The 23,631-nt window shown below is 35.8% G+C and overlaps 1 protein-coding gene across 10 annotated transcripts in view; it reads right to left on the bottom strand.

The window, feature by feature from the left end:
* FRYL (FRY like transcription coactivator) overlaps positions 1 to 23,631 on the bottom strand; it is a 158,027-nt gene that overhangs the window by 83,488 nt on the left and 50,908 nt on the right. For all 10 annotated transcript variants that reach the window (XM_041403162.1, XM_041403163.1, XM_041403155.1 and 7 more), the window contains 4 exons: positions 11,067 to 11,266; positions 4,657 to 4,710; positions 634 to 773; positions 69 to 165 (listed from right to left, as the gene is read on the bottom strand). In XM_041403162.1, coding sequence (XP_041259096.1) covers positions 69 to 165; positions 634 to 773; positions 4,657 to 4,710; positions 11,067 to 11,186 — 411 coding nt within the window. In that variant the 5' untranslated portion in view covers positions 11,187 to 11,266. The remainder of the gene's footprint in view (positions 1 to 68; positions 166 to 633; positions 774 to 4,656; positions 4,711 to 11,066; positions 11,267 to 23,631) is intronic.

Below are 23,631 nucleotides of genomic sequence, written 5' to 3'. Positions count from 1 at the left end.
AGGAGATTATAAAACCCAACATTACTAGCAAAATATTAAAATTAATTTGCTGAAGCAAAAGATCTTACCTGTTTTAGAACCTCTATTAAAACTAAACAAAAAATGAAATCTACAGCTAAGTCCCTCCTTTCAAGTAGATAATCTCTTTCACGTTGTTGGTCATCCCTAAAATAAGAAATCAAGAATACAGCTATCAGACACAACACTGAACACAAATATTGCAGAGACAATTACTGCATTGTTTTTCACGTAATCACTGTTGCAGATGTATATAAAATGGATAAGTGGAAAGACTCGGGGGTTTGGCACAGTACTGACATCTTGCCCTCTATTCCTGAAAGGACCTGCCAATAACAAAAAAAAAAAGGGACAAACTAGCCTAGAATTACCAGTATCCAACTTCCTTCTGTATATCCACACCAAAACCATTAAGTCACTTCATGTATATCATCTACACAAGTTAAATACACTACCTTAAAGAAGTCTGTGGCTTTTTCTAGACAATTTTTTCTACACAAATTTAGGTAAGGACAAATCCAAATACAACATACTTGCCACAGAAGTACAAAGCACACATTTTCTTATGAGAAAGCACAGAAAAATCAGATTTCCTTCTGCAAGGAAAATTCTTACCCCTTTGATTTTGTGCTTGACCGAGGTCTATACTCATAAGATTCATCTTCTGTTCCATTTTGGCGCCTGTACCAGTCAAACAAGGTGCGTAATAAGGAGGGGAGACAGTGCTCTGCTACTGAGCTCATAGAGCTTATCAACTGAAAGAGTAAGGAAAATACTTTAGCCTGATATAGCAATGAAAATCCTGGAGTTTAATAATTCTTTCAAATTGTTTTTTGATGTTAAAAATTATATATCACATAACTTCACAAAGTAGCAACTTAATATTCATTTTCACCTACAACATTTGCTGTAAATATTACACACCAAGTCCATTATTGTAACAAATTAAAGTGTTCCAAAGTTCACAGGGATCACAAAATAACAAATTTGTAGACATAAAATATGTATAAAATCATTGAGAAAAGAGCAGAGGTTTTAGGATGCCCCTGAATGTTGCCGTACGTATGTCTGAAGTATACACACCTTCATATCACAAATGACAGGAGCCAACCCTCCTAAACTGAAGAAATTTGTAACTTTAAAAAACCTGGTTCTTTGGTTATTATATAAACAAAAATAAGAGCCTTTTAGATATTCTACATTGCCTTTAATACATTTGATTGGTCTGGGTCTTAAGCCATATTTACTTGCAGAATAACTTCCCTATCTTCTGCTTTCTTTCAGAAAATCTGTATGAGTAGTAAATTCATCTATGCAACAGATCTGGCAATAGAAACTATTATAGAAGGAAGACTTTAAGACATTATTAAACTTAAATTATCTAGGCTTCCTTTAACTAAAAACGTTTTGGAAAGGAGAAAAAAGACTGAAGACAATGAAATGCCATTATAAACTTGCTTCCATGAGGCAGCAGGGAGCAAGTCCATTCCCTAAACACAGGCTGGAATGGGACAGTTACCATGTTGCTCACTGATGCCATGTATTACTTATCTCTAGGATCTTTCAAATGAGGTTTTAATAGAAGCCATGCTCATGCTGTAACTAATCTATTATCCACTATTCCAGACAACAATATAACATTATGCCATCACATGTTCTGATATAATATTAATGAAGTTATTTCTTTTTCCTCATTTGCAGCATTTTGCGTTTTTAGGTTTGTGGAAGGGATGGGGACAAGTTAACCACAGGGAAACCTCAGAAGGACCTTTTTTAATCTTCTGAATACATTACTCAGCTTGTTAATTAGTCAGTTATTCAAGTCATAAGAATTAGTGCTCTGAACTGATGGCTTTATTAGCAGAAGAAAATTAAGCAAGCTGCATTTTAAGCTTTAATAAACCATTTCCTTAGGTTTTCCTGCAAGTTTACACAGTTTATCCATACTAATACCATCCATAAATGTTCATAAAAGTAGTTAGGCAATTTACATTGGCTTCTAGAGAAACAAGCATGTATCACACTCATTCAAAACTGCCACTGGTAAAATGCTAAACCCAGAAACTACTAGCATAATAAAGCATTTTCCTCTTGAAAAATAAAAAGTTTTACATAATAATTATTTATTTTCTGTCAAGTTTTGTAATTTTTGTATTCTAATGAAAAGGCACAGAAATCACCAGGAAGATGACATCTTTGCTAATATTGCATAGCATCTAAGCAGAACATCAGGTATTTTTCATTTAAAATAATTACTATACTGCCTGGATACTAAATTCAAAATACTTTTATATTAAAAAAAAATTCTTATATATAGAAGATATATTTCTTACACAAGAAAACTCTTTTATTTTAGCATTACATTATGCCTAGGTCGAAAGCAGCAATCCAAAGTGCTCCTGTAATAGCCAGGAGGACAGGGCTGCAATGACCTTCACTTCCTCAGTTCTGAGGAACTTCAGTTCCTCAGAATGAAACAGCAAATCCTGCTCAAGTCTCAAAGGCTGTAACATATTGCTAATTGCTTCACATAACATATCCTGCAGCACAGTGAGAGGTAAAAAGAGAGAAGCAAAATTATAGTAAGATGCTAGAGCACAAATTCCAGATTTGGCCAAAATCCTGATCCTGAAAACATTGCTCAAGTTGTGCCTAATCATGAACAAGCCTGAACCTCACATACATCTGCTTTCAGTCACTGAGAAGGTCAACACAGGCTTTGGTGTGATCATAAAATTTTGGTGTCTTAGGACAAGAGTAGGAAATTGCCAAGTATGTTTCCTACAACTAACAAAAAAAGAAAAACTCAAGCTATTTCAGTTTCAAGCTGTACAAGCAAAAATATTTTAAGAAATGCAATATATGCTCTATAAAAAACTCCTGTCTGGTAGCTTCCTGATGTGCTAGGAATGAGAAAGGGAAAGCTCTGGTACTAAAATGCTAACATTTTTAACAGTTCATGAGTGTATCAACATACAAATTTCCTTCTCCTTTTCCAAAATTTCACCTCTTTCAGCTGAATTTCTATTACTGTTCCAATTAAGAAATCAAATGATAAATAGAAGATTTCTGCTGTTTGAAAATTAAAAGCTATTGATTTTTCAAACTTGTTTTAATAGCAGCCCTCTTGGTCTGGTTATGTTTCTATTAAAAATTACTTATAATCCCTTTAAATGCTATTTTACTTTTTGATTAGAGGAACAAGCAACATTACATGCCTTCCTCCTCCATCCCTCTTCTCATCACTCACTGTGATGAGAGAACAAATCTTAATTAGATACCACCTTAGTCCCAGGCAGGGCCCCTCTTGTGTTCCAAGCATGCTCTCTTTATTCACACAGTACAACACTTACTAGTTCAGACACTATTATCAGTACAGGTAAAGCCACATTTTAGACTCAGATTCCTGGCTCCATAAAGACCTCTGGGTAAACAAGGTTGGCCCAGCAACAGCTCGAGCTTCTCTGCTAGATGCTGTGGCTGTGACCTCTGGATCCTCCTCATTACCACACTTTGCCAATCACTTTTTTAACCTGTAATCTTCTGCACTGCTGGAGAATTGTTCTTAATAAAGGTTTTATACATCAAGCAACGAACAGAGAGAGACAATCATAATTCCTTTTGCCAAATAATGTGCAAAATTCCCTAACAAAGTTCATAATCCCAGCTATTCAGGTCTGTCTGAGGCAGTTATTCAGTTTCATTAAAGTTCAGATCTCAGCTTCAAAGTAGATTACAAATAACAAAAGACCAAAATAAGAACTCACACACATATATACATAGACACAATCAAATTTAAAAAAAAAAAAACAAAAAACAAAAAACAAACAAACAAACAAACAAACAAACTGTATTTTCAGGAAAAACTAATTTCTTTCTATATTACCAAATTTTAAAAGGTACATGTTTAATTTTTTATTTCCCTTCACTCAGCCTCTTTTTAGAACCTCTCTGTAGACAAAACACTAAGATTCATATAGAAGATGCTATTCAGGAACAGTCAAGAACAGGAACAGGCAATTAATGAGGCTTCCTCTGAATGCTGCCTCTCCACTGCAAGGAAGTGGTTATGGGACAAACATGCCTACACTATTGAACAATTACAAATACAGACAATAAATATGAATAAATTGAGCAGAAAGTCTTTCCAGACACAATTCACTGAGAGTAAGTGAATGGAATTGCCTAGCAGTCTATCTATATTCTCAGCAAAGGACAAAGTAACACTTTAGTAACACTTTGACTCTACCCTGTACCTTCTGCCATAGAATCAAAAAGCACTCAGTAAAAGCCATGTTACTGAAATAAAATTGGCACTATTTGTTTATAAAAACAGAACCCCAAACACTCAAATAAGTGATGTAGAAATAAACAAAGACTTTTTGTCCTCTAGTGTATTTCAGCATCTTTCTTCCACCAGTTTTCACTGCCATCTTCAAATAATTACCTGTTCTAGTAGTTTATCACTCTCATATTCTACAATGGAAAATAAAGTCTAACTAACATTCAGAATCTAAATCTGATGGCACAGATTCAGATGTGAATGTTCTCAGTTATTACAACAGTGGAACCACTATTCTGCAACAGTAAATCCCACCTTAATCCAATAAAAGTTGCCTTCAATTATATGTCTCCTACCTGATCAAACTGAAGATCTTCACCTCTTTGAAGAGATCTGGACAAGAGCTTTTCCTGCACAAAAAATAAAAAGAAACATACATTTCACAATGTCATTGACTATTGTCAAAGATAGATTCCTTCTTTCCAGTTATATTACAGAACAAAGAAATAACTTTTAATACACATATTCATATTGTTTTTTAGACAGAAATATTTCTGGAGATGTGATGTATACTCCCAAAAATTAATTCAGTAGCTAAACAATAATAACATTAAAGACTGACAAACAAAAGATGTCAGAGGCCAAATGGGGACCAGCTGGTGGTGGGTGTCAAGTGCAACTTGAAGGGAAAGCCATTCCTATCTCAATTAACAAGTGTATTCATGTTCATATACAGCAATTATTCTAAGTTAAAATAATGATTTTTAAAATGTCTTCACAAAGGCAGAGACAAGTGTTCAATGCATTTCCAATCTGCTCTTCCCCTGAACTGCAGTGAAACACAGCTAGAAGATCTACTCCAGTAAAAGGAGAATGTGAATAATCACTTGCTTTAACTTGAAGTAACTGTAAGGAACAAAAAAAAAAGGGCAATATTACTAGAATTTTACTTATTACAATAGTTATTGCTACAAGTAGCATATGACATAATGCTCTGTTAAAAGCAAAATTAAATTATATTCTTGACAAAATAATTTAGTGAGGATTAAAGCATTATGGAAATAAAACATTTACAAACTCTAACAGAAAGCAGTAATTCTTACTAGCCACTGTGCAGAATACGAAATTATACACTTACAAGAAATACAATTTTTATACCTTGTTCAGGTAGCAAGAAAGTAAAGAAAAAAAAAAAAAAGGGGAGGAAGGAAAGAAGAAAGAATACTGAATCTTGTAGACTGGTTCTGAGGGTCACTGATTTACAGCAACCCAAGTGCCACAGTAAGAGCTTTAAGAGCACACTGCAAAGCAGTAACATATATAAAGATCTGCTGAGCATTTCCTCTTATTTTAAAAAAATTTAAATTATCCTTCACTTGATAATATAAATGAGTCCAAAATGTTATCTTTCACAAGGAAAGTAAAAACGTACCTAAAGAGTTAATAGTTCACATTAGATAGCAGTAAGCAAACACGGAAGTTTTTGGAGCAAGGTAAGTCAGGTAGTTAACTTGCCTGTTTGGCATGTAAAAGGTGTGAGCAATACTGATAGCCAGCTCTGCTCCCTACAGGCTGTAACTCAGCACAAAGTAACTGCTCAGTAGTTTAGTGTGAGACAACACCCATGCTGTCAGGCTGTTGACAAAAACTGAGAAAGTCAACATGGCTTGGTGATTAACACTTGCAAGGCTGCAAGAGACAGCCTATATGTTCAACAGATAAAAATTCATATTGCACGTCCCAAATCCATGGTTTGAACCGGCAACTTATTTTTTCTTGTCCTAATTGTAATCTTGAAAATACAGCACAATTTCTGGCACTTTCCCCTGTAAGTGCAGCTGTATTTGGTGTTTAAAAGGATGCAATATCTGGCAACTATTACAGCCTCTGAAAATTAGAATTCAACACTGCCCAGGCAAAAAGCACTTGCCTACTCTAAAAGTATAATTTGAAATAATATAGATGCCAATGTGCAAGTAATTTTCACTTTCCATAATGCAAAGAAACCCACTTAATTATCTAGGAAAATACCACCATTTATGTTCACTTCCAGTATGCCCACATTAAAAAATATTTTAGGAAGGGGGTCTCTAGGTAAATGCATTGATTATTCTGGAAAAGTTCCATTTTTTTATCAACTCATATAATAGCTAATGTTCTTTCATTGTCTATTCAAAAGCAAAGAGGAAAATATTTCACTTTCTTGATTCTTTCAAATTAATGTAATTTTACACATTAAATCTGTTCAAAACACTGTTATGAGAATTGGTATTTTGAAGCACATACTAAAAGCTCCAGAGAGCACTTGCAAAGGCAAATTTTCTTTTAGCTAGCAAGCCTCCCTCCTTTTTTTTTTACACAGAAATGCCTGGTATAGATGAATTCTTGTTATCTGTATTATGCGCTCAGATAAACTGCACAGTAATTGCTAGCTTATCTATAAAGCAGAAATACAATAAATGTTCCACTCTATACAAATACTGTATCATTGCTAAGTTAAATGAGAAAAACTAGAAAACTATTTCCTTATAAGATGGAAAAGTGACTTTCCTGTAAGAAGATGGGAAAAGTCAGGTTCCTTAAGTCTCCTTAGAATGCAACATCCCAACAAACTGTGTTTCCACCATAATACTAGAAAATTATTATACACGTGAAGAAACCCTGGGTTCACTATACCCATTGCATGTGTATAAACCTGAAAATTGCTAAAGAAAAGAATGACAAATCAAACAGAAGTGAAATAATCTGTAAGTCTTTACACAAATAAGTTGAAATCCATGCCAATACAGGGCAAACTAGTTGTGAAAGTTTAGCTTCCCTCCCATAACCCATACTAATTTAGATACTTCTGTATATCAAATGTTTAAGATTTTAAGGTCAGAAAGAATGAAAACCATACAAGTTCATACCAACTCTATTATGTTTCCTCAGCACTAGGGATCATAACTGTTAAAAGGTAAATACACTGTAGAGTTAATGTAACACCGACCAAACAAACCTGACATAACCAAATAATACTCTTGAACCGAACCACAGGTTTATCAAGGCCTTTGAATTATTTGGCTTTAAAGTGTAGTTTCTTTAAATGACTTCTTCTACCTCTGCTTTGTCATGGCTCCAGTCATCTCACATGATTTAAAAATAACTATTCAACAGCATAAAGGAAAGGTCTGGAAACTCTTAACTGAATTAATAATTTAAGATTTATTTTCCTGCCTTCCTGAAGTTCAGAGAGAGATGAAAATAAAGGTCTACATTTATCTTTTACAAGTGAAATGAAAAAAACCCAAAACACTATTGCATTAAGCAAAGAGCAGTTTGCATCCATTGTGTAAAGGAGAAATGTCAACATATGGCAAGCAGCAGGAATCAGGATGTGCATGTGCTGTGCAAACAACTGCACCCATGGAAAAAGGTACCACCCGTTGGCCCCTCCCCAGCATTCCCTGGCACCATCCTCTGGTGGCTAGCACACCTCAGCAGGGTGGCTCAGGTGTGCACAGCCAACTGGAATGCTCCTGGCTGTGCTCCAAGCTGCAGGGAAGAAACCAGACGAGGGATGCTGCCTTGCCTCCTGCAGCCCAAGGGCTGGGCAGTGCATCCTTGCCCCAGGGGCAAGCAGAGTACTGTGCTGCATTTTACTTCAGACAAACTTTTGAAAGCACCTGGGCAAAACTTGCAAAAGTGCACAGTGCTAGTCTGAGCCACGTGTAGTATTTCCACAACAGAATAAAATCACTTGTGTTGGGAACAGGCTTAAATACTCTTGCTAGTTGTGACTTCAACGTGAGACAACTACAATTTAGGTTAGCAGCTTAATCAAATTAGTGGCACCACATTAAACTCTCTGCTTAAATTTTAACCTTCCATATTTACATGGAGCTTGACAAAATGCAAAATAATTGAGTTTATCACTAATCTCTTTAACTGGTATGGTTTATGTCACATTTGGGGAAGGCTGGTGTCATTCCTCAGTGTCATCCTTCTCAGCTGAGAAGGAGGATTTTATGCTACACGACTACTCTTGGCCTTTTTTTTTCTTTAAAACTATATACTGCTCCAAAAGATTTAGCACAGCTGGTTAAAAAAAAAAAAAAAAAAAGTGGTTTTATTTCTTATTTCATTTATTCACTAAAAGGATGATCTTCCTTCCTGTCATTACACTTGCTGCTTTCATGTAATCATTTATTTTAAGCATTTGCTGATAAACGCTGCCTGTAACTTTGAAAACGCTGAGGTATTACAATTTTGCAAAGAAGGGAACTCTTAATTAAATTAGTGAGAAGAAATAAGGCAAAAATCATAGCCAGAGGAACCATTCAGTTAATTTTTGAAACCACAAGTCAGTTACCTTTAAATGTAATCCATACATTTAGCAAAAATGATACTACCCCTCACCCACAGATGCTGTCTTGACCTGCAGTGACTTTTTTTAAATTTATATTTTAATTAATTTTTGCTCCCCTACTGTCATGTTCAAGTTTTAAAAATTGTCTAGTTCCTAATTTTTATTGGTCTGGCTTTAAATACTCTCAAACAGCTTCACCCAACAGCCTAGATTCATTAAAGATTTATGTAACTCTATATATGTTCTTTATACTTTTGTTTGCAGCCAAGTCATTCCACAAAATCAAATCACAGTAAAATAATAAAGGGCTTTCCACTCTTCCATTAAAGCCTTTTATCCAATCACAATCAGTGCTTTTCTGGTGCTCTTCCAGCCTTTTTATCTTTCTTTTTAAATTTCATACACTAGAACTGAATGTTCAGTACTTAAATTCTACATACAGAAATAAAACTGCTTCAATACTTCAGTATTTCCTTTCAGTGGAACACTTAAGGATTCTCTTCTACCTCTTTATGTTATACAGGCTCAGGTTGTTTCACTTTTCCACAGCTTTTGGCACCTCTCTTAATTTGCTGGTTTTCTATACTGTCCTTCTCACCCACCAATATAAAATAAGGAAAGCTGACTACACATATAAATTACATTTGATTCCATTAAAATACATTTTGTTTAAAGGAATTCAGCTTAGCAAATGAACCTAGACAAAACTGTTTAAAACCTTTACAGAGGACTATTTAAGTAATATTTGTAATTTCTTACTTTATCCTAAAGAATTTTATACACATTGTATACACACAAAATACTGACTTCAGATTCTCATCAGTAAAAAAGTCTTGACTAAGGTAGACTTCATGCAATCACCATAAAACCTCACCAGGCAACAGAGCTGGGAATCACTCTTCTGTGAAAAGCAAATTATTTAATTAGTTTCATGGGGTTTCTAATTTTTAATCTGGTGAGATGTTTCAATTTTGTATGATTAACAGATTTAAAAACATGTGTTTAATTAACAGTCAACAGCATGATAAGGAGACACAACCTGGGATTGATGACAGAAGATTTATTTTAGCTGGTCTAGGGACAAGTTTTGCAGCACAAGTGAACTGCACGACTATTACATTTGCCTTGCTCCCATTATTCTGGTTAGATTTGACTCCAAACTAGCTGTGTCTGCAGGAAAAGCCCTCTTCAGCCCATCTCAGTTCCAGGTGGTCTGTCCCTCTGGCCAAGCACTACCCTCCCTGTTTGGATGATGGATGGAAATGGGGCTGGAGGAGCAGCACTTGGCACACAGATGGACAGAGGAGCCACCAGCCTTTTCTGCCACAGCATCACTGCCACAACAGCTCTCCTCTCATTTTCAGCCAGCTACCCTTCATCACTTGTGCCCCTTTTGCTACCAAGCTTTTGTGCTTTCTTATATAAACCCCTCCTCAATACATTACTTTTTTTGGATGTCTAAAAACAAAGATACAAGTTATATTTAAGTTGTAAACTTGCCTGGTGCATACAGACGACATATAAATAAATAATAGGTATAAAGAAAAGTTTCCATTTCCTCTGCCTTTTATCTACTGATGGTTGTAGTTGAAGATGATTCCATGATCCACAAAACAGTTTTATCCCTGCTTTTGTGTTCTTTTGGACTGCTTCCTAAGAAAACTTTTTCCTGAAGTTTCAAAATTGGGGGTCAAATGCTCACATATGCACTTTTTGCACATGAACACTTCAGCAAGCAGCAGCTGCCAGCAGAAGCTTTCTGTGACTTGGCCTTCTGCTAGCCACAGCACCTCACCTGCCCAGTGAATTTTCAGGTTTAAAAAAAAAAAAAAAAGTTGGTTTTGTTTGTTGTGATTTTGGGGTTTTTTTTGTTTTGGGTTTGTTTCTTTTATTTTTCCCCAGAAATTTCCAAATTTAAAGAAAACCGTTCGTTACAAGACCACAAAGTCTGGATCACCAATGGAATTGTGCCTTTTTGTTTAATCTGCAATATATGCAGACTATATTATTCCAGGTGTTAGTATCATTACTTCAGAAAACAAACAAAATGCATCTTTTCTTGAAAGGATATTGCCCAAGTATTACTTGAAAGAAACACTAACAGGAAACACACTTCACAGTATTAATGAGGGAACATTTTTTGTTGTTCCTATTTCCTTTTGTAACTCCACAGACCTTAGGGATATACTAAGAGGTCTTGTTTCCAGTAACTACTAGGTAACAGTTTTGACACGAGTCAATAAAACAAATCAGGTAGCAACTCTGTTTGCAGAAGTTTATTTATTCCTGAAGTAATCTCTTTGAAAAGTCAACAATATCTGGGAGTGCTTTTTTCAGTAACCATACATATAATATATCAGACTATTTCAGAAAAAAACAAGACCGTTTTGAGAGATACTATGAAAAAAAAGGACTCACCAAAGGTTCAGCCATTACAAGTTCAATTTTCTTTTCAGCTTGAACAGCAAATTCAGCAAAGAGGCTTTTGATGACATACTCGCCCGGTTTCACATCTGGGTCAATAGTAATGTTAGACATGATGATGCCTCTCTTCTCCCAGGTGGAAACAACACTTGGAGAAACTCTACGTTTATTTACTCTGCTGGGTGGTGCGGAGGCTAAATGTAAAAAACAAGAAAAACACAGAGCTATAAAGCAGAGCTTCTAAACATGGTGCCAGTCACTTTATATTTTCCCATTCATCACGCACATATTTTCACACAGTAAATTCTCTAAAACAGAAGGAAACAACTAACTGTAACATACAACAATTATTTGTTCCAGTTAGGTCGGTATTTTTACTCTTAAGTTGCACAAGAGTTTACAATGTAGGTCACTTCTGTTGCCAATAAAATGCTCTACAATGACCATGATTAACATAAAGTACCTTCTGTTCAAGTATGACTAAAAACCAGAAGGTTGAATGGAAAGGGTTATCTCCTTATATTAAGAGAAGCATTGCTTGATTCCATTTTATAGATCATCCATTAAGTTCAAGTTTCTATTTGGTGTCCAAATACCTCCAAGAGAATTTTTTCCTTGGCACTTTTTGTCAGTAAACTGATTTTCCTAATAAGAAGGCAAACCCTTTTTAGACATGTCATGCTAACTGATCTTCTAGTCTCACATTAAAAACTTGTTCCTTTTAAGAAATAGTTATTAATCAATACAAATACCACTGTATATATCAGTCTCATTTTCTAAGAATTAATGCTTTTGCTTTTATACCAAAACTGTCATATACAAACTTCATATACAGTTATTCACCTTTATTTTTTTTTAATCCCTAAGCATTCCAAAACATCTGTTTATTGTGAAAGCTGCTAGCAGTGTGAACTGCAGTACTGAAAATCATGTTTCAGAAGTCACACAGAGGTTTAATACACAAAACAATCAGGGTAGATAATTACAATTGTTGTCTTGCACACTATATATCAAAATAACTCTTGAAACCTCTTAAGGATGACCCAGACGTACCGAAGGAGGTCTGATATTGCCCTAGTGTATTCCATGACTGCAGATGTTATTTTTCAATTGCTATTAGGAATTGAAATTAACAATTCTTATATATTTATATTGAGATTTTATTTTCCTAAGACAGTCATGCAGGGAGCCTAGTTCCCATCTGTTTTATTCTGCTACATTTCGTGATGTGTTTAGGTAAGCTTTTTCAAGGCTTTCTGCAGGTAAAGTGAGAGGAGACACATTTGGTTTATTTTGCTGAACCTGAAATTTTTTTTACAATCTCAGTTTTCACATATGTAAACCCTGTAAGCTAAATATTATCCACAACTCAAATGTTTTTTTCAACTTATTTATGAAAAAACATGAGACCAAACGTTGGTACATCACATCTTCTCAGGATAAGTATTATTTTATTATATCTGGCCATTTATTATATCTTCTATCAATTCAGAAAGTTACATTTTACATAATATAACACAGACTCCCGCAGCTTCCATTGAAATTTATCATTTATCAAATGCATTAGTGAAGTGAGAAATTCTGCAGGAGTGAAAACTGAATGCCCCCAACTACCTTAGCTTCTAATCCAAAAGGAAGGTTACCTTGCATAAGATTTTGAGTACTACACATGACTTGTTTTTAATCTCTGTGCTACTGTACAAACTTGCTGTTTAGCTTGAGTAATGCATATTTTTTCCTGTTGCATAAAACAGGAAATAAACATAAATTGCAGAATCCTTTCTTTGAGGCTGGAAAGACTTGCACAAGGTCACAAAACTGAGTTCCTGAGCCAGAACAACAGGTACATACTGCATATGTCATAAAACATTTCTAAACATCCTCTAACACTTCAATCCAGCACTTTGATCTCAGTAACAGAGGCCCTAAAAGACAGAGAGGAGCTTGTCCCACACAGCCAGGGACAATGGGACATCACAGATACTGCCATGATCTAGATCCCTATGGTAGAAGCTCACTACATATAAGTACACAAAGGCATTAAGAAACAGAACAAAGTGCAGGCTGCAAAAGGAAGATTACAACCCAAAACTCTTTCTCATCCCACATTTGATGACTGGCTTGTTCTTCAGCACAGAAACATAAATATTACAGGGACTTTTTTTAAAAGTTCATGTCTTTACAATGCCTGTGTTCTCAAGCATCCATACTCTTGCCATCCTGAAGCGTCAATGTTTCCAAAGGCAGTCCAGAAAATGAGAGAGATAAAAATGTGTCAAGAACAAGAGCACAGAGATTTGAGAAGAGGTGAAAAGAAGGAATAAAGACATCCTTCAAAGCCATAGCAGGTAACAAACAGAAATACCAAGCATGGGATAGGCAGAAGAGAAGAATGCTGCAACATGCGTATTTTGAACAACTTTCCTTTCATCTCCATCAGATAAACAGAACGGAAATTTGAGTACCTAAGGACCCACAACAGATACCACATATTTCTAATATATGCAGTTGCTTTTATTCTAAATATGACAGTTTCTAAGAAAACTAAAGCTTTGTTCCAATCAACAGACAAGTTGGACTGTCTTATTTTACAAGACATATTAATGCTAACAGGCTGGAAAGAAATGAGAGTGTTTAAATCTCCTTCTGAATATCATTACTTGTGTGTTGTCAGAAGAAACTTAGCAAAGCAGTAGCTTCAGCTCATTCCAGACTTATCTACTGGATATGGCACAACTGCTGCATGATCTGGACTGAAGTGAACATGCCAGAGCACTGCTCCAGTTCCTGCTCCTGAAGAGTGAGGAGCTGGCACTCAACCAGCTCTTTTCACCCTCTGGGGAAACTAAGAAAGACCACTGTGCTCCTTAACCCCAAACTATATTTAGATGTAGACAATTATGCAGAGAATTCTTAATAGTGTGTTTACGTAATACTTTTCTGTCCTCAGATTTTAAAAAATCATATTCAAAAAGCCCCTGTCACTTAAGAATCAGGAAACATTGAGAGCTGATCATCTTTAAAGCGCTATCTTTATATTAGCAATTCAATCCCCAGTAAAAGGGACCACCTTAGTGTGTTAACTTTCAAAGCTATAAAACAGCTTCCCTCACTAAGGATGAAACCCCAAGGCTATCTACACTGACCTAAACAGAGGTAAGTTCCCTCCTCAGGCTCAAGCAAAACCACAGAAAATAGATCAACTGGGCAAAAATCTAATGCTGGCAAGAAAAAAAGAAGCAACTGGACTATAATCAGACTGGGTCTTGTAAGTGCTGCAGAAATTTCACTGCAAGGCAGTGTTCATGACCATGCAGCCAAGGAAATGTGGTGCCAGGATAGCCTTACATGCACCAGGACCCCACTCCCTGGCTATAGTTTCACACAGCCCCTTTGGACAGCACACACTGCCAAGGGATGCAATCCCATCCAGCCAGCACACAGAGTCAGGGCAGGAACAGGGCTTACCTTTTTACTCTTTCAGCAAAGCAGAGTCAAGGCTATCCTACTGCATTCATGTTACTAATCTCTGTGCTCACATGCACAAACTCTCCAGGTGGCAATGAACTCACCCCCCCAAAAAACCAAGGGAAAACTGTCAAACTGAAGCAATTATAAACACTGCCATGAGAGTATTACAAATATCTTAGTTTTGCTAAAATGTAAGAGTATGTAAAAGGAAGAAAATATTATTAGGATTTACTTTCATCCATGAACTTGCTGAGGACTCTAATTCACAACACTACTAATGGTTGACATTAGCATATTGTCTTGTATATGACAATGTTCATGGTTTTATCTGCTTTGTAAAACCAGGAATTTAGTTAAATACACACAGAAAAACATGTAGGAGGGAAAATGGAGAGGGAGCTCAACTGTTTAATAAGTAAATACACAAGAGTTTGTTAAAGAAAAGTCAAAATCTATTCTCATGTTTCTTAGCTAGGTCAAACAACATTATTATCTGGTATAATTACATTCAGTGGGATTCATTTACTCATGAATTTGCAATCAATAAAATTGTAAGAGGAATCTATATGAATTTAAATATGCTTAATGGAAAAAAAAAAGTCATTGCAGGACAGGATTTTTTTTTTTTTTTTTGCTGCTATTCTTTGCCATCAAAGCATAAGCCATTCTTTACTCTTAGCTACCAGAGAAAATCTAAGTCAAACATAGTTTGGAAGCTTCAAAACATGAAGCATTCTACAGAACTTCAGATGAGATCTGGAACTAGAAACCATACAACTTGCAACAGCTCAAAACTAAAAAACTACTTTCACAAATCACTTGAAAACAGTGAACATTATTCACTTGAAACAATATCCTGTTTGTTTGCTCTGATGTGAGCTACTGCTACGTGGGAAATCTGGGAGCAATGCAGTAAGGAAATCTTTGTTAAACAGTATTGTTTGGTTGCTAGGGCCACACCGAATTGTTTGGATAGTTGCAAGGAACAGTAAAACAATACAAAGGGTAATTAGACAGACAACACACTCCTAGGTCAAAAGTCAACATGCCCTGATGTATGCTAAATGAAAAACAAAGTTCTTTCATGTTAAACACAAGTGTCTAGAACTAGGAAAGGTTATTTAATACTCAATTTGACAGTAAAGAATGCTACTATTTTATCATCCTGTTTCTCTCTGCATAGTCCAAATGCATCAAGTATTTGAGGATATAAAGTAGCATCCTATTTACAATGAGGCTATTCAGGGTTCAAACATACAAAGCAGGTACTGAAAGGTAATGAACACACCCCAGCCAGTGAGAGCTGATGAGTCCATTTTACTTCATTGCTAATACAAAATTATGATTTTTAGCTTTCAGACTTTTTTTGGGTACTACTTTACACTTAGCCAAGTGCTGACACTTAATATGTGCTTTTTCCCCAAGTTTTTCATGGTTTTTGCTTTAACTGAAATTTGGCTTCAGTTGCTGTTGTGTCTCAGGAAGCTGGAATGGCTGGACTGAAGCAAAACTTCCATCAGGTATCTCCCCTCTTTCCACATACCTGAAAACACATCTGGAATTACTTTTACAGCATTTTAAAATAAAGTACAAAATACAAATTTTTAAAATAAAGTACAGTATTTAAAATAAAGTATAAAATAAACATGCTCAAGACAATCTTGAGGGGCCTCTGCAGTTTTCATCAAGCAGATTATATTCTTGGTTGCTATTTTTACAATTAATTGCTAAAGTAGTAGATGATTTTACATAGCTCACATTTAGCAATTAAGCTTTTTACTGTTATTTTTGAAGCACATGTACTTTCAGAGGTACTTTATATTTCCTGTGACACTTGATGCAGAATAGGGTTTGCATGTCCAACTGACAATACAAAAATTTCCAAAGACTAAAAATATTACATGTGGTGACTTAAGGGAATTTTAATTAAGCTCCTTGTGCCTTCTACTCTGATAGCATCTAGAACATTTTATCCTGCCTCACAGAAATGATATTAATATACATGGAAACTTGTCTGTAGTGATTGTTGGAGTGTTTCACAACAAAAAAATCTTTAGTTATTTTACCAAATTTTTTTTTTCCTAAAAAGGATGTCAATGCTCAAAAGAGATGCAATCTATCTAGAATCATCCCAACAAATTATGAATAGAGCCCAAATGTTAAACCTAGATTTCCCATGTCCCTGATCAGGACCCTGTTTTTCAGAGCAACTTCTTCACTAAATTTATCATTACTTCACAATTCTGAAAGTCCTGTTGATCATCAGGTTTCTGTTTCCAAAGTCTGTTTGCTTCTACCAGTGGAAAAGAAAGTCTTATGACTTGAATGAAAGGAACAGTGAACAGCTTTATGAAGACAATGAAATTCAACAAACACTGCTCTAGTAACAGGTGCACATTCCAGATCTTAGCCTCCAACCTATAAGCAAATACAAAGAAAGAGCCATTCTTCACTCAAATCTCTGGGATTTGCTTTCAAGTAGCGATGGGAGGATGTGGTTTACATGGGTTGCTGGAGCACGTGGTGGCACAGCAGACAACCAGGTCTACTTCACTGGTTTTTGTTCCAACTATGTAGCACTACTGATAGTGCATGAAGCCTATCTGAAAGCTGGATTCATCCCTCCTCACTTGTTCCAGCTGTACTGAATCCCTGCTGATGTCATGCACACCCAGTACTGTGGCACACGTGGCTGGCTCCTTGGCACACCAGCAACACACAAGTGCTGGATTCAGCAGTCCTGCAGAATCAGTGGACACTTCTGCATTATACTGCATTTATCCAGATTTTCTCATTTATTTCACTAACACTTATTTACCAGCAAAGTGGTACTAATCTTAAGCTGTGCTACTAGATACAACTACAGAGAAAAAAATAGCAAACTCATAAAATATACACGCATTTTGAGCACATCTGTTTTTATACAAATGCTATTCTGATTTTCTTGGTTATGTAAATTATTCTCAAGAATATGTTTAGACAGACCAAGAAATTGAGTTTCTGCTAGATGCCCTTTTTTAAGGCATTCTTATGAGGCCCTTAAAAAACTCCATACCTAATATGAATATTAATCTTGATACTGGTATGAAACACTCAATGCCAAGGGACAGGCAAAGCAGCCTCCTGACACCAGAGCTAATGTAACTTTACAAGACAACCTAAATAATGCAAACAAAATTCACAGTCTTTGACAGTGAAATTAAGCATCTATCATGGGGAACTGACCACACATTTTCATAATGTGATACCTAGATATTCCTTTGCTTTATATAATACACATGAACTGACTGGTACCACGACAAATACAAACGCAGCAGTAGAAACTGAAATGAATTTGAATACATTAGAATATACATGATCAAGAAAGCAAACCTGCACTTTTTCCTCCATTTCTCATGTCTCAGTCTGGATACATAGTTCATGGTGCACAAACTTCCTATTATTTTCAATACAGACTACACAACTAATTCATCCAGCAACACCAGCTATGGAATTCTCTCTTCCTTCTCTGTGTTGGCAGTATACAGTTTCTTTGGAAGATGTTTAACAAAGATTTTGGCTTCATACATGTGTCCAACTACACAACAGGCAAAGAAGAACAATAATTAACAGGTCACATGGACTAAGCCCAGAGTGCAAATTCTTACCTCACCTCTCTCAATTCTTTACTGGTTTTAAATGACTAATGGAAATAATCAAGTAAGCAGCAATTGTAGCTGGTACTTATGTCATGCATTTATGATACGTCACACGATGACAAGATTAATGCATTACCTACCTGTGAAGTAGAAAGAGGCTTACAAGTGGCTTTGTTCAGTGGTACGATTCACTGTAAAGTTTGTAAAGCCAAGTCCAACCTTTCAGTGAGAGGAAGTTTTATGTGTATTGATAACTTCCCCTCCACGTCTAAATCGGAACTCACACTTTACTTCTGCAGCAGAAACACTTCCCTATTAAAAACTTCTCTAAGGAGTTTCAGATATGTTTAATTTTAGCCAAACTCTGCGACAAAGAAACATAAATGAATGCCGCATCAATAAACAGAAGATAAATTCATTTCAACAAGTAGTTCATTAACCATAGGCTGTAACACGAAGGATAGCGTGAGAGAGAATACAGAAGGTATTTCTGAGTTTATTGTGGGAACTGGTGCTACGACAGATGAGCTTTCACTTGGACTAAAAACATCCCCACAGAACAAAATCTTCACAGAAATCTTCAAAGTTTTATTGTAAAGATCATTTTTTTACTTCCGGCAAATATGAACATTCTTTCTTTAGGAAAAGCTGGCTGAACTGGGAGAGCAGCTGTAAATTTGTCTAGTTACAGGTACTCACATGAAACTTGTTTTCTGCTCTCAAAGACTCTGCAAACACAGGGAAGAATGGTAATAGAGACATTACTTCTTGCCAACACAAACACACAGCAGAAATTCTAAGGCATAGAACCTTGCCCGGCAATATCTGGTTTTCTAGGTATCTGGGCCAGATTGCAATCCCTTAGAAGTCCTGCTGCTACAGATGACCCTCAGATTCTGATCTTTGCCTTAAAACTAAGTAATTGAGTCCTTCCAGAGATTCAGCAGCCTTCCTCTCCACTGCTGTTAATACCTCTGTCACTTTCATTCTTAAAATGTGATTTTCATTTGGCATAAATTTCTAGAAATGCAACCAAACAGTCTCCACAAAAGAAAAAGCAAAAGGGAAGTAATATTCCATCAAACTTGAAAGTGATGGTTTTAATTATTAAAAAAATCCAACTCAAACCGCAAATATTTCAGTTTAGAAGAAAATTTCTTCAGCATCTTTTCCACACATATAACCATTGTCTGGGATGTATAAAGTACATTCCCTGTGTGTCAAACACAAAAATGGGCTTGAAAGTTCTTTTTACCTTCTAAACTCCCCATCACCATAATCCTCTGGAGACTTTTTGCTATATTCTCTGCCACATTGCTCTTTTATCCCTTTTTTCTACTAATATTCAGATGTTCTTTGAGGAAGCATTACGAAGAGAACAAGACATTCTTCTTGTCTACCTGCTTTAATGGCTGAGCAAACTCTAACCAGCAAATACTCCAATTTCTGTATGGAACTTTGTGTCTTATAGTCCCTTCCCTACTTTGAAAAGTCAAAAATAAAACAGGTATACAATTTCTTTCCTGAAACTCTAGAACAGATAGAAAGATGAAATGGATTTGAGATAAAATCAGGGAAATTATTTTTAAATACTTATTTTTCGTAAACTCAGACACATGAGAAGAGAGAAACTGGGCTTCGAATTTCTCCAAGTAAATCCTACTGGCTTTGCCATTATGGACTGTGGCAGTCATCCCTCTTACCTTTATACACAGGTGAGAAGTAGCAACTCCACTCAACATTCTTTCTAAACCTCTATCCTCATACTGTACGAGGAGCACCTGCCTCTCACAGAACTGCGGCTGAACAGGACAAACAACAGCCACATCCAAAATGTACAATCACCTGAATCAGATGGATGAGTATTTTTTATTTACTGGAGTAGAACACACAAAAACTTTTATTAAGAAATGTATTGGTTGAAAAAGAGATCAGATCTGACATACAGGATAGTGTGAGGATACCCAGGGCAGTATTCAGAAATAGACTGCTAGTTTTTACTGGGCTCCCTCTTTCCACTGAGAATGTTGGAATTGACAGCATCAAATGCTGAAGATCATCTGATCTCTAGTGCTGTGTAATTCTAATGCAGGGACTGACAGCAGGACAGACTATCCCACCTATGGCACAAGCAACTACCATGGCAAAAAAAAGAAATTTACAATTAAATAATAATCTTTTTAAAAATCACTAAGATGAATATAAGATAAATATACATACATTTAAAAAATCCTCAACAACACAACAGCTAGGAATAGATGGGAAATATTGGCTGAAATTTCTACACACACATGCAAGAAGTACAACTCATTTTGTGACTCATTTTACAGAGCCTTGTATGGTAGACCATGCATGTAGATTATAATCAGACAGGAAAAAAAGAAAAATTAAAAATTAATTTTGATAGCACAAGATGCCAAAAGAGCAAACCATACACAGTGGAAAACAATGTGATAGAACACAAAAACTGGAGGGGGAAGAGGAAATCAGTTTGAACTCAATTGTCTCAAGTCCTGCCCAGTCACTCTTGATTACGGCATGCCATCAGGATATCCTGGCCATTAAAGTGTCAGATCATTAAAAATATAGTTTATGTAATTCCTTTTCTAGAACAACAGCCAGAATAGAAAACTTCTTCAAATAAAGTACTTTAATTAAAAATAATATTTTGAATTTCACAGCAATCCTTATTTAGAAAGAAGCGAGATTTAATTAATAGCATACTTCCAAACTACTAATTTAACATGCTTTGTTTCACTGTCAGAAAGCTGCTCTCATGCAAGATCAGCTTCAAAGAATGTAAAGGATAAGTCTCATCTGTCCATAATCTAAACAAAATCCATCATATTTGGAAGCAGGATAATGGCAGGAATGTAAAGGTTCAGGGCAGTAAGTTAAATTCCCAACAGTAGTTTTCAGGAATGCTCTTTGTGTCCTGACATTTTATACAACTGTAGCCTTGAATTCAATTTTAAGCTGCACATATAATAAAGCAAGTTAGACTTTAATGAATTTCTGCTCGAAAACAGTTCTGTAATCAAGTTGCAAACTTCTCAGAGAAACAATACCACCCCAAGCACAGATCTGGTAGCTTCAGTCTCCTTTCCCAATAGACCCTGTGAAGAATTAATATGCCCTTAACTGCCAAACTACTTTGCACAGCACAAGCGAAGAACATATGTATCCACCCTGGTATCTCAGCTTCCTTCAAAACACTGAACTTTAACAAATGAACCTATGTAACTAGCAACATTCACTCATTTACAAATTTTATGTTCCCTTAAAAGAATAACCACATAAGTATAAAAAAATCCCTGAACTTGTTTCTTTCCTTCCTATCCTCATTAGCATTAGGCTTCTACAGCACTGCAAGTCATACTTTCATTAACGATGCAAACACAGAAGCAATTTATTCCAGTATGATTAACTTAGGAAAAAAAAAAAAAAAAGCTTACAGTATTAATTTTAAAGGGCAGTATCTGATGCTTATTTTTAATTTAACTTTATTTGTGCAACAGGAACAAAGACACCAACTTCCCACAGAATATAGAGAGCAAAGAGAGAATTGGATAACACTGGCTTGTTCTGTTAGTTCTTCTGATCCATCTGCACTCTGGAAAATGTAAACCGAATCCCCACTAAGTCTGAGCCACTATTATTCCCTGCTTTTCATGGGGGCTTCTAAGTTCAGGGTCACCACCATACCAGTCAGTTACCACGCTTTTAGATTCATGTAATGCCTGAGAGGCCATAACTCATTAGTATTATTTCTCCTTCAGTTCAATCTCCTGGAGTTTTTTATTATTTAGAATAAGTTTCCAAGGGGGATGCAGATTCCTACAGAGCAAATTTAAGCTTGCTGAGGGCAGTTTGGTTTCTCATCATTCCCTCTCCTGGCTGACAGACTCCCATTTGAGAGCCAGATACTGATGGTCACCTTTTCAAGCAACAAGGAAGGGCATGCTGGTAAATTTGCATGTGCTCGTGACCTTTCTGATTGGCACAGAAAGTGTGCCCTGCACAGTCCATGGGGTGAGGGAAGTGGGCAGAGAACAGAACATTTACTGCTAAGAAAGAAACCCATTTGTGCCATCAAAGTGAAGGCTGCACCAGGCTGGAAACACACCGATGCCCTGAATCCTGTGTTAAGCATGAGCTAACAAAGGCAATAAAATTAAATCAATGCTTGGCTAAATTATGTTAAACTAAAAAGCAGAAGGGAGGCAAAGGCAACAGTGGAAAGATAAACTAGTTAGGCCTGGGGAGTGAAAGAGTAGGAAGAGAAGGAAAGAGAATTTTATTCACTAGTGTTTATTCCAGATTTCCTTATACACTGATCTGTAAGTTAAAGAAATACACATTTCCACAATTATGAGAGTGAACCTACTGTGAATAAAGAATTCATTTCTATAGTATGCTAACTACAGGAAGAGAAAGAAAAAAACAAACTAAATCTAAAGTTTTAAGAAGTAGCATTTAAAATCTAAAACTAAGGCAAGGATATAGCAGCAAAGGAATACACATAAATACAGGCTGTACAGACACTCTTAACAGTTGTCACTGTGAACATATCACCTGTGATGATGTTTTATTTCCTTTCAATATATTAAAAGATAGGTATATACCACACACAAAAATGCATCCTGTAACAAGGTCAAAGTGACCCAGGCATGCCTATATTAACTAGCAAACAGAAACTTAAATATCTTATCTCATCTTTCCTAATCCACAGTTCTCTGTAAAAACAAAACTTCATGTCCTCAGTTTGCAGACTTAAGGATATAAAAAATTCTATTGGTCCACTGTATTTGAAGAAAAAACATTGTCAAAATGCTCAATGAATTTATGCTTAATCTTATGTCCAAATAAGATTGTGTCAGAAGCCAGCAGCTTTTGCAAAGAGGTCTCTTGGAGAGTACAGCCCAAGGTAGTTTGTTTAACCTTCTCTCACTTCACTGCCTGCTTATTCTTTCCTTGTGAGAAGAGGGCAATTCCAGCTCCCAGTTCAAAGAGGAAAAAACTTTTCCTCATTATCCTCATTATGCTCATTATCCTCAATTATCCTCATTAGTGTCAAATTGATACCTTTCCTGAATAAATGTAAGAAAGTAATGAATGCTGGCAAGGTTTGCTCTAAAATATTATTTCAGAAAAGAACTCTGGAACATCACTTATAAAGCAACAAAGAACTTCAAATAATGTATCATTAAAAACAAACAAACAAACAAAAAAAAAAAAAAACCAAAAACCTACACATTAACCCAGACCGGGTCCACTTAGAGAGCACCTTCACATCTTTGTAAATAACTGTCTAGTGAAGTGCTCAGAAATATTGTAATAGTATTTCTGATACCAAATGTTTTGAAAATTGAAGTGTTAAGTATATATACACAAGGATTTAAAAAAGCAAAGGAGAACAAATAAACAAAGATAATGCAGCATTGGAATAT

The sequence above is a fragment of the Onychostruthus taczanowskii genome, unplaced genomic scaffold, assembly GCF_017590055.1.
Source record: "Onychostruthus taczanowskii isolate IOZ18803 unplaced genomic scaffold, ASM1759005v1 scaffold2, whole genome shotgun sequence".
In the NCBI taxonomy this organism is placed as follows: Eukaryota; Metazoa; Chordata; class Aves; order Passeriformes; family Passeridae; genus Onychostruthus; species Onychostruthus taczanowskii.
This window is presented reverse-complemented; position numbering and strand designations above follow the sequence as displayed.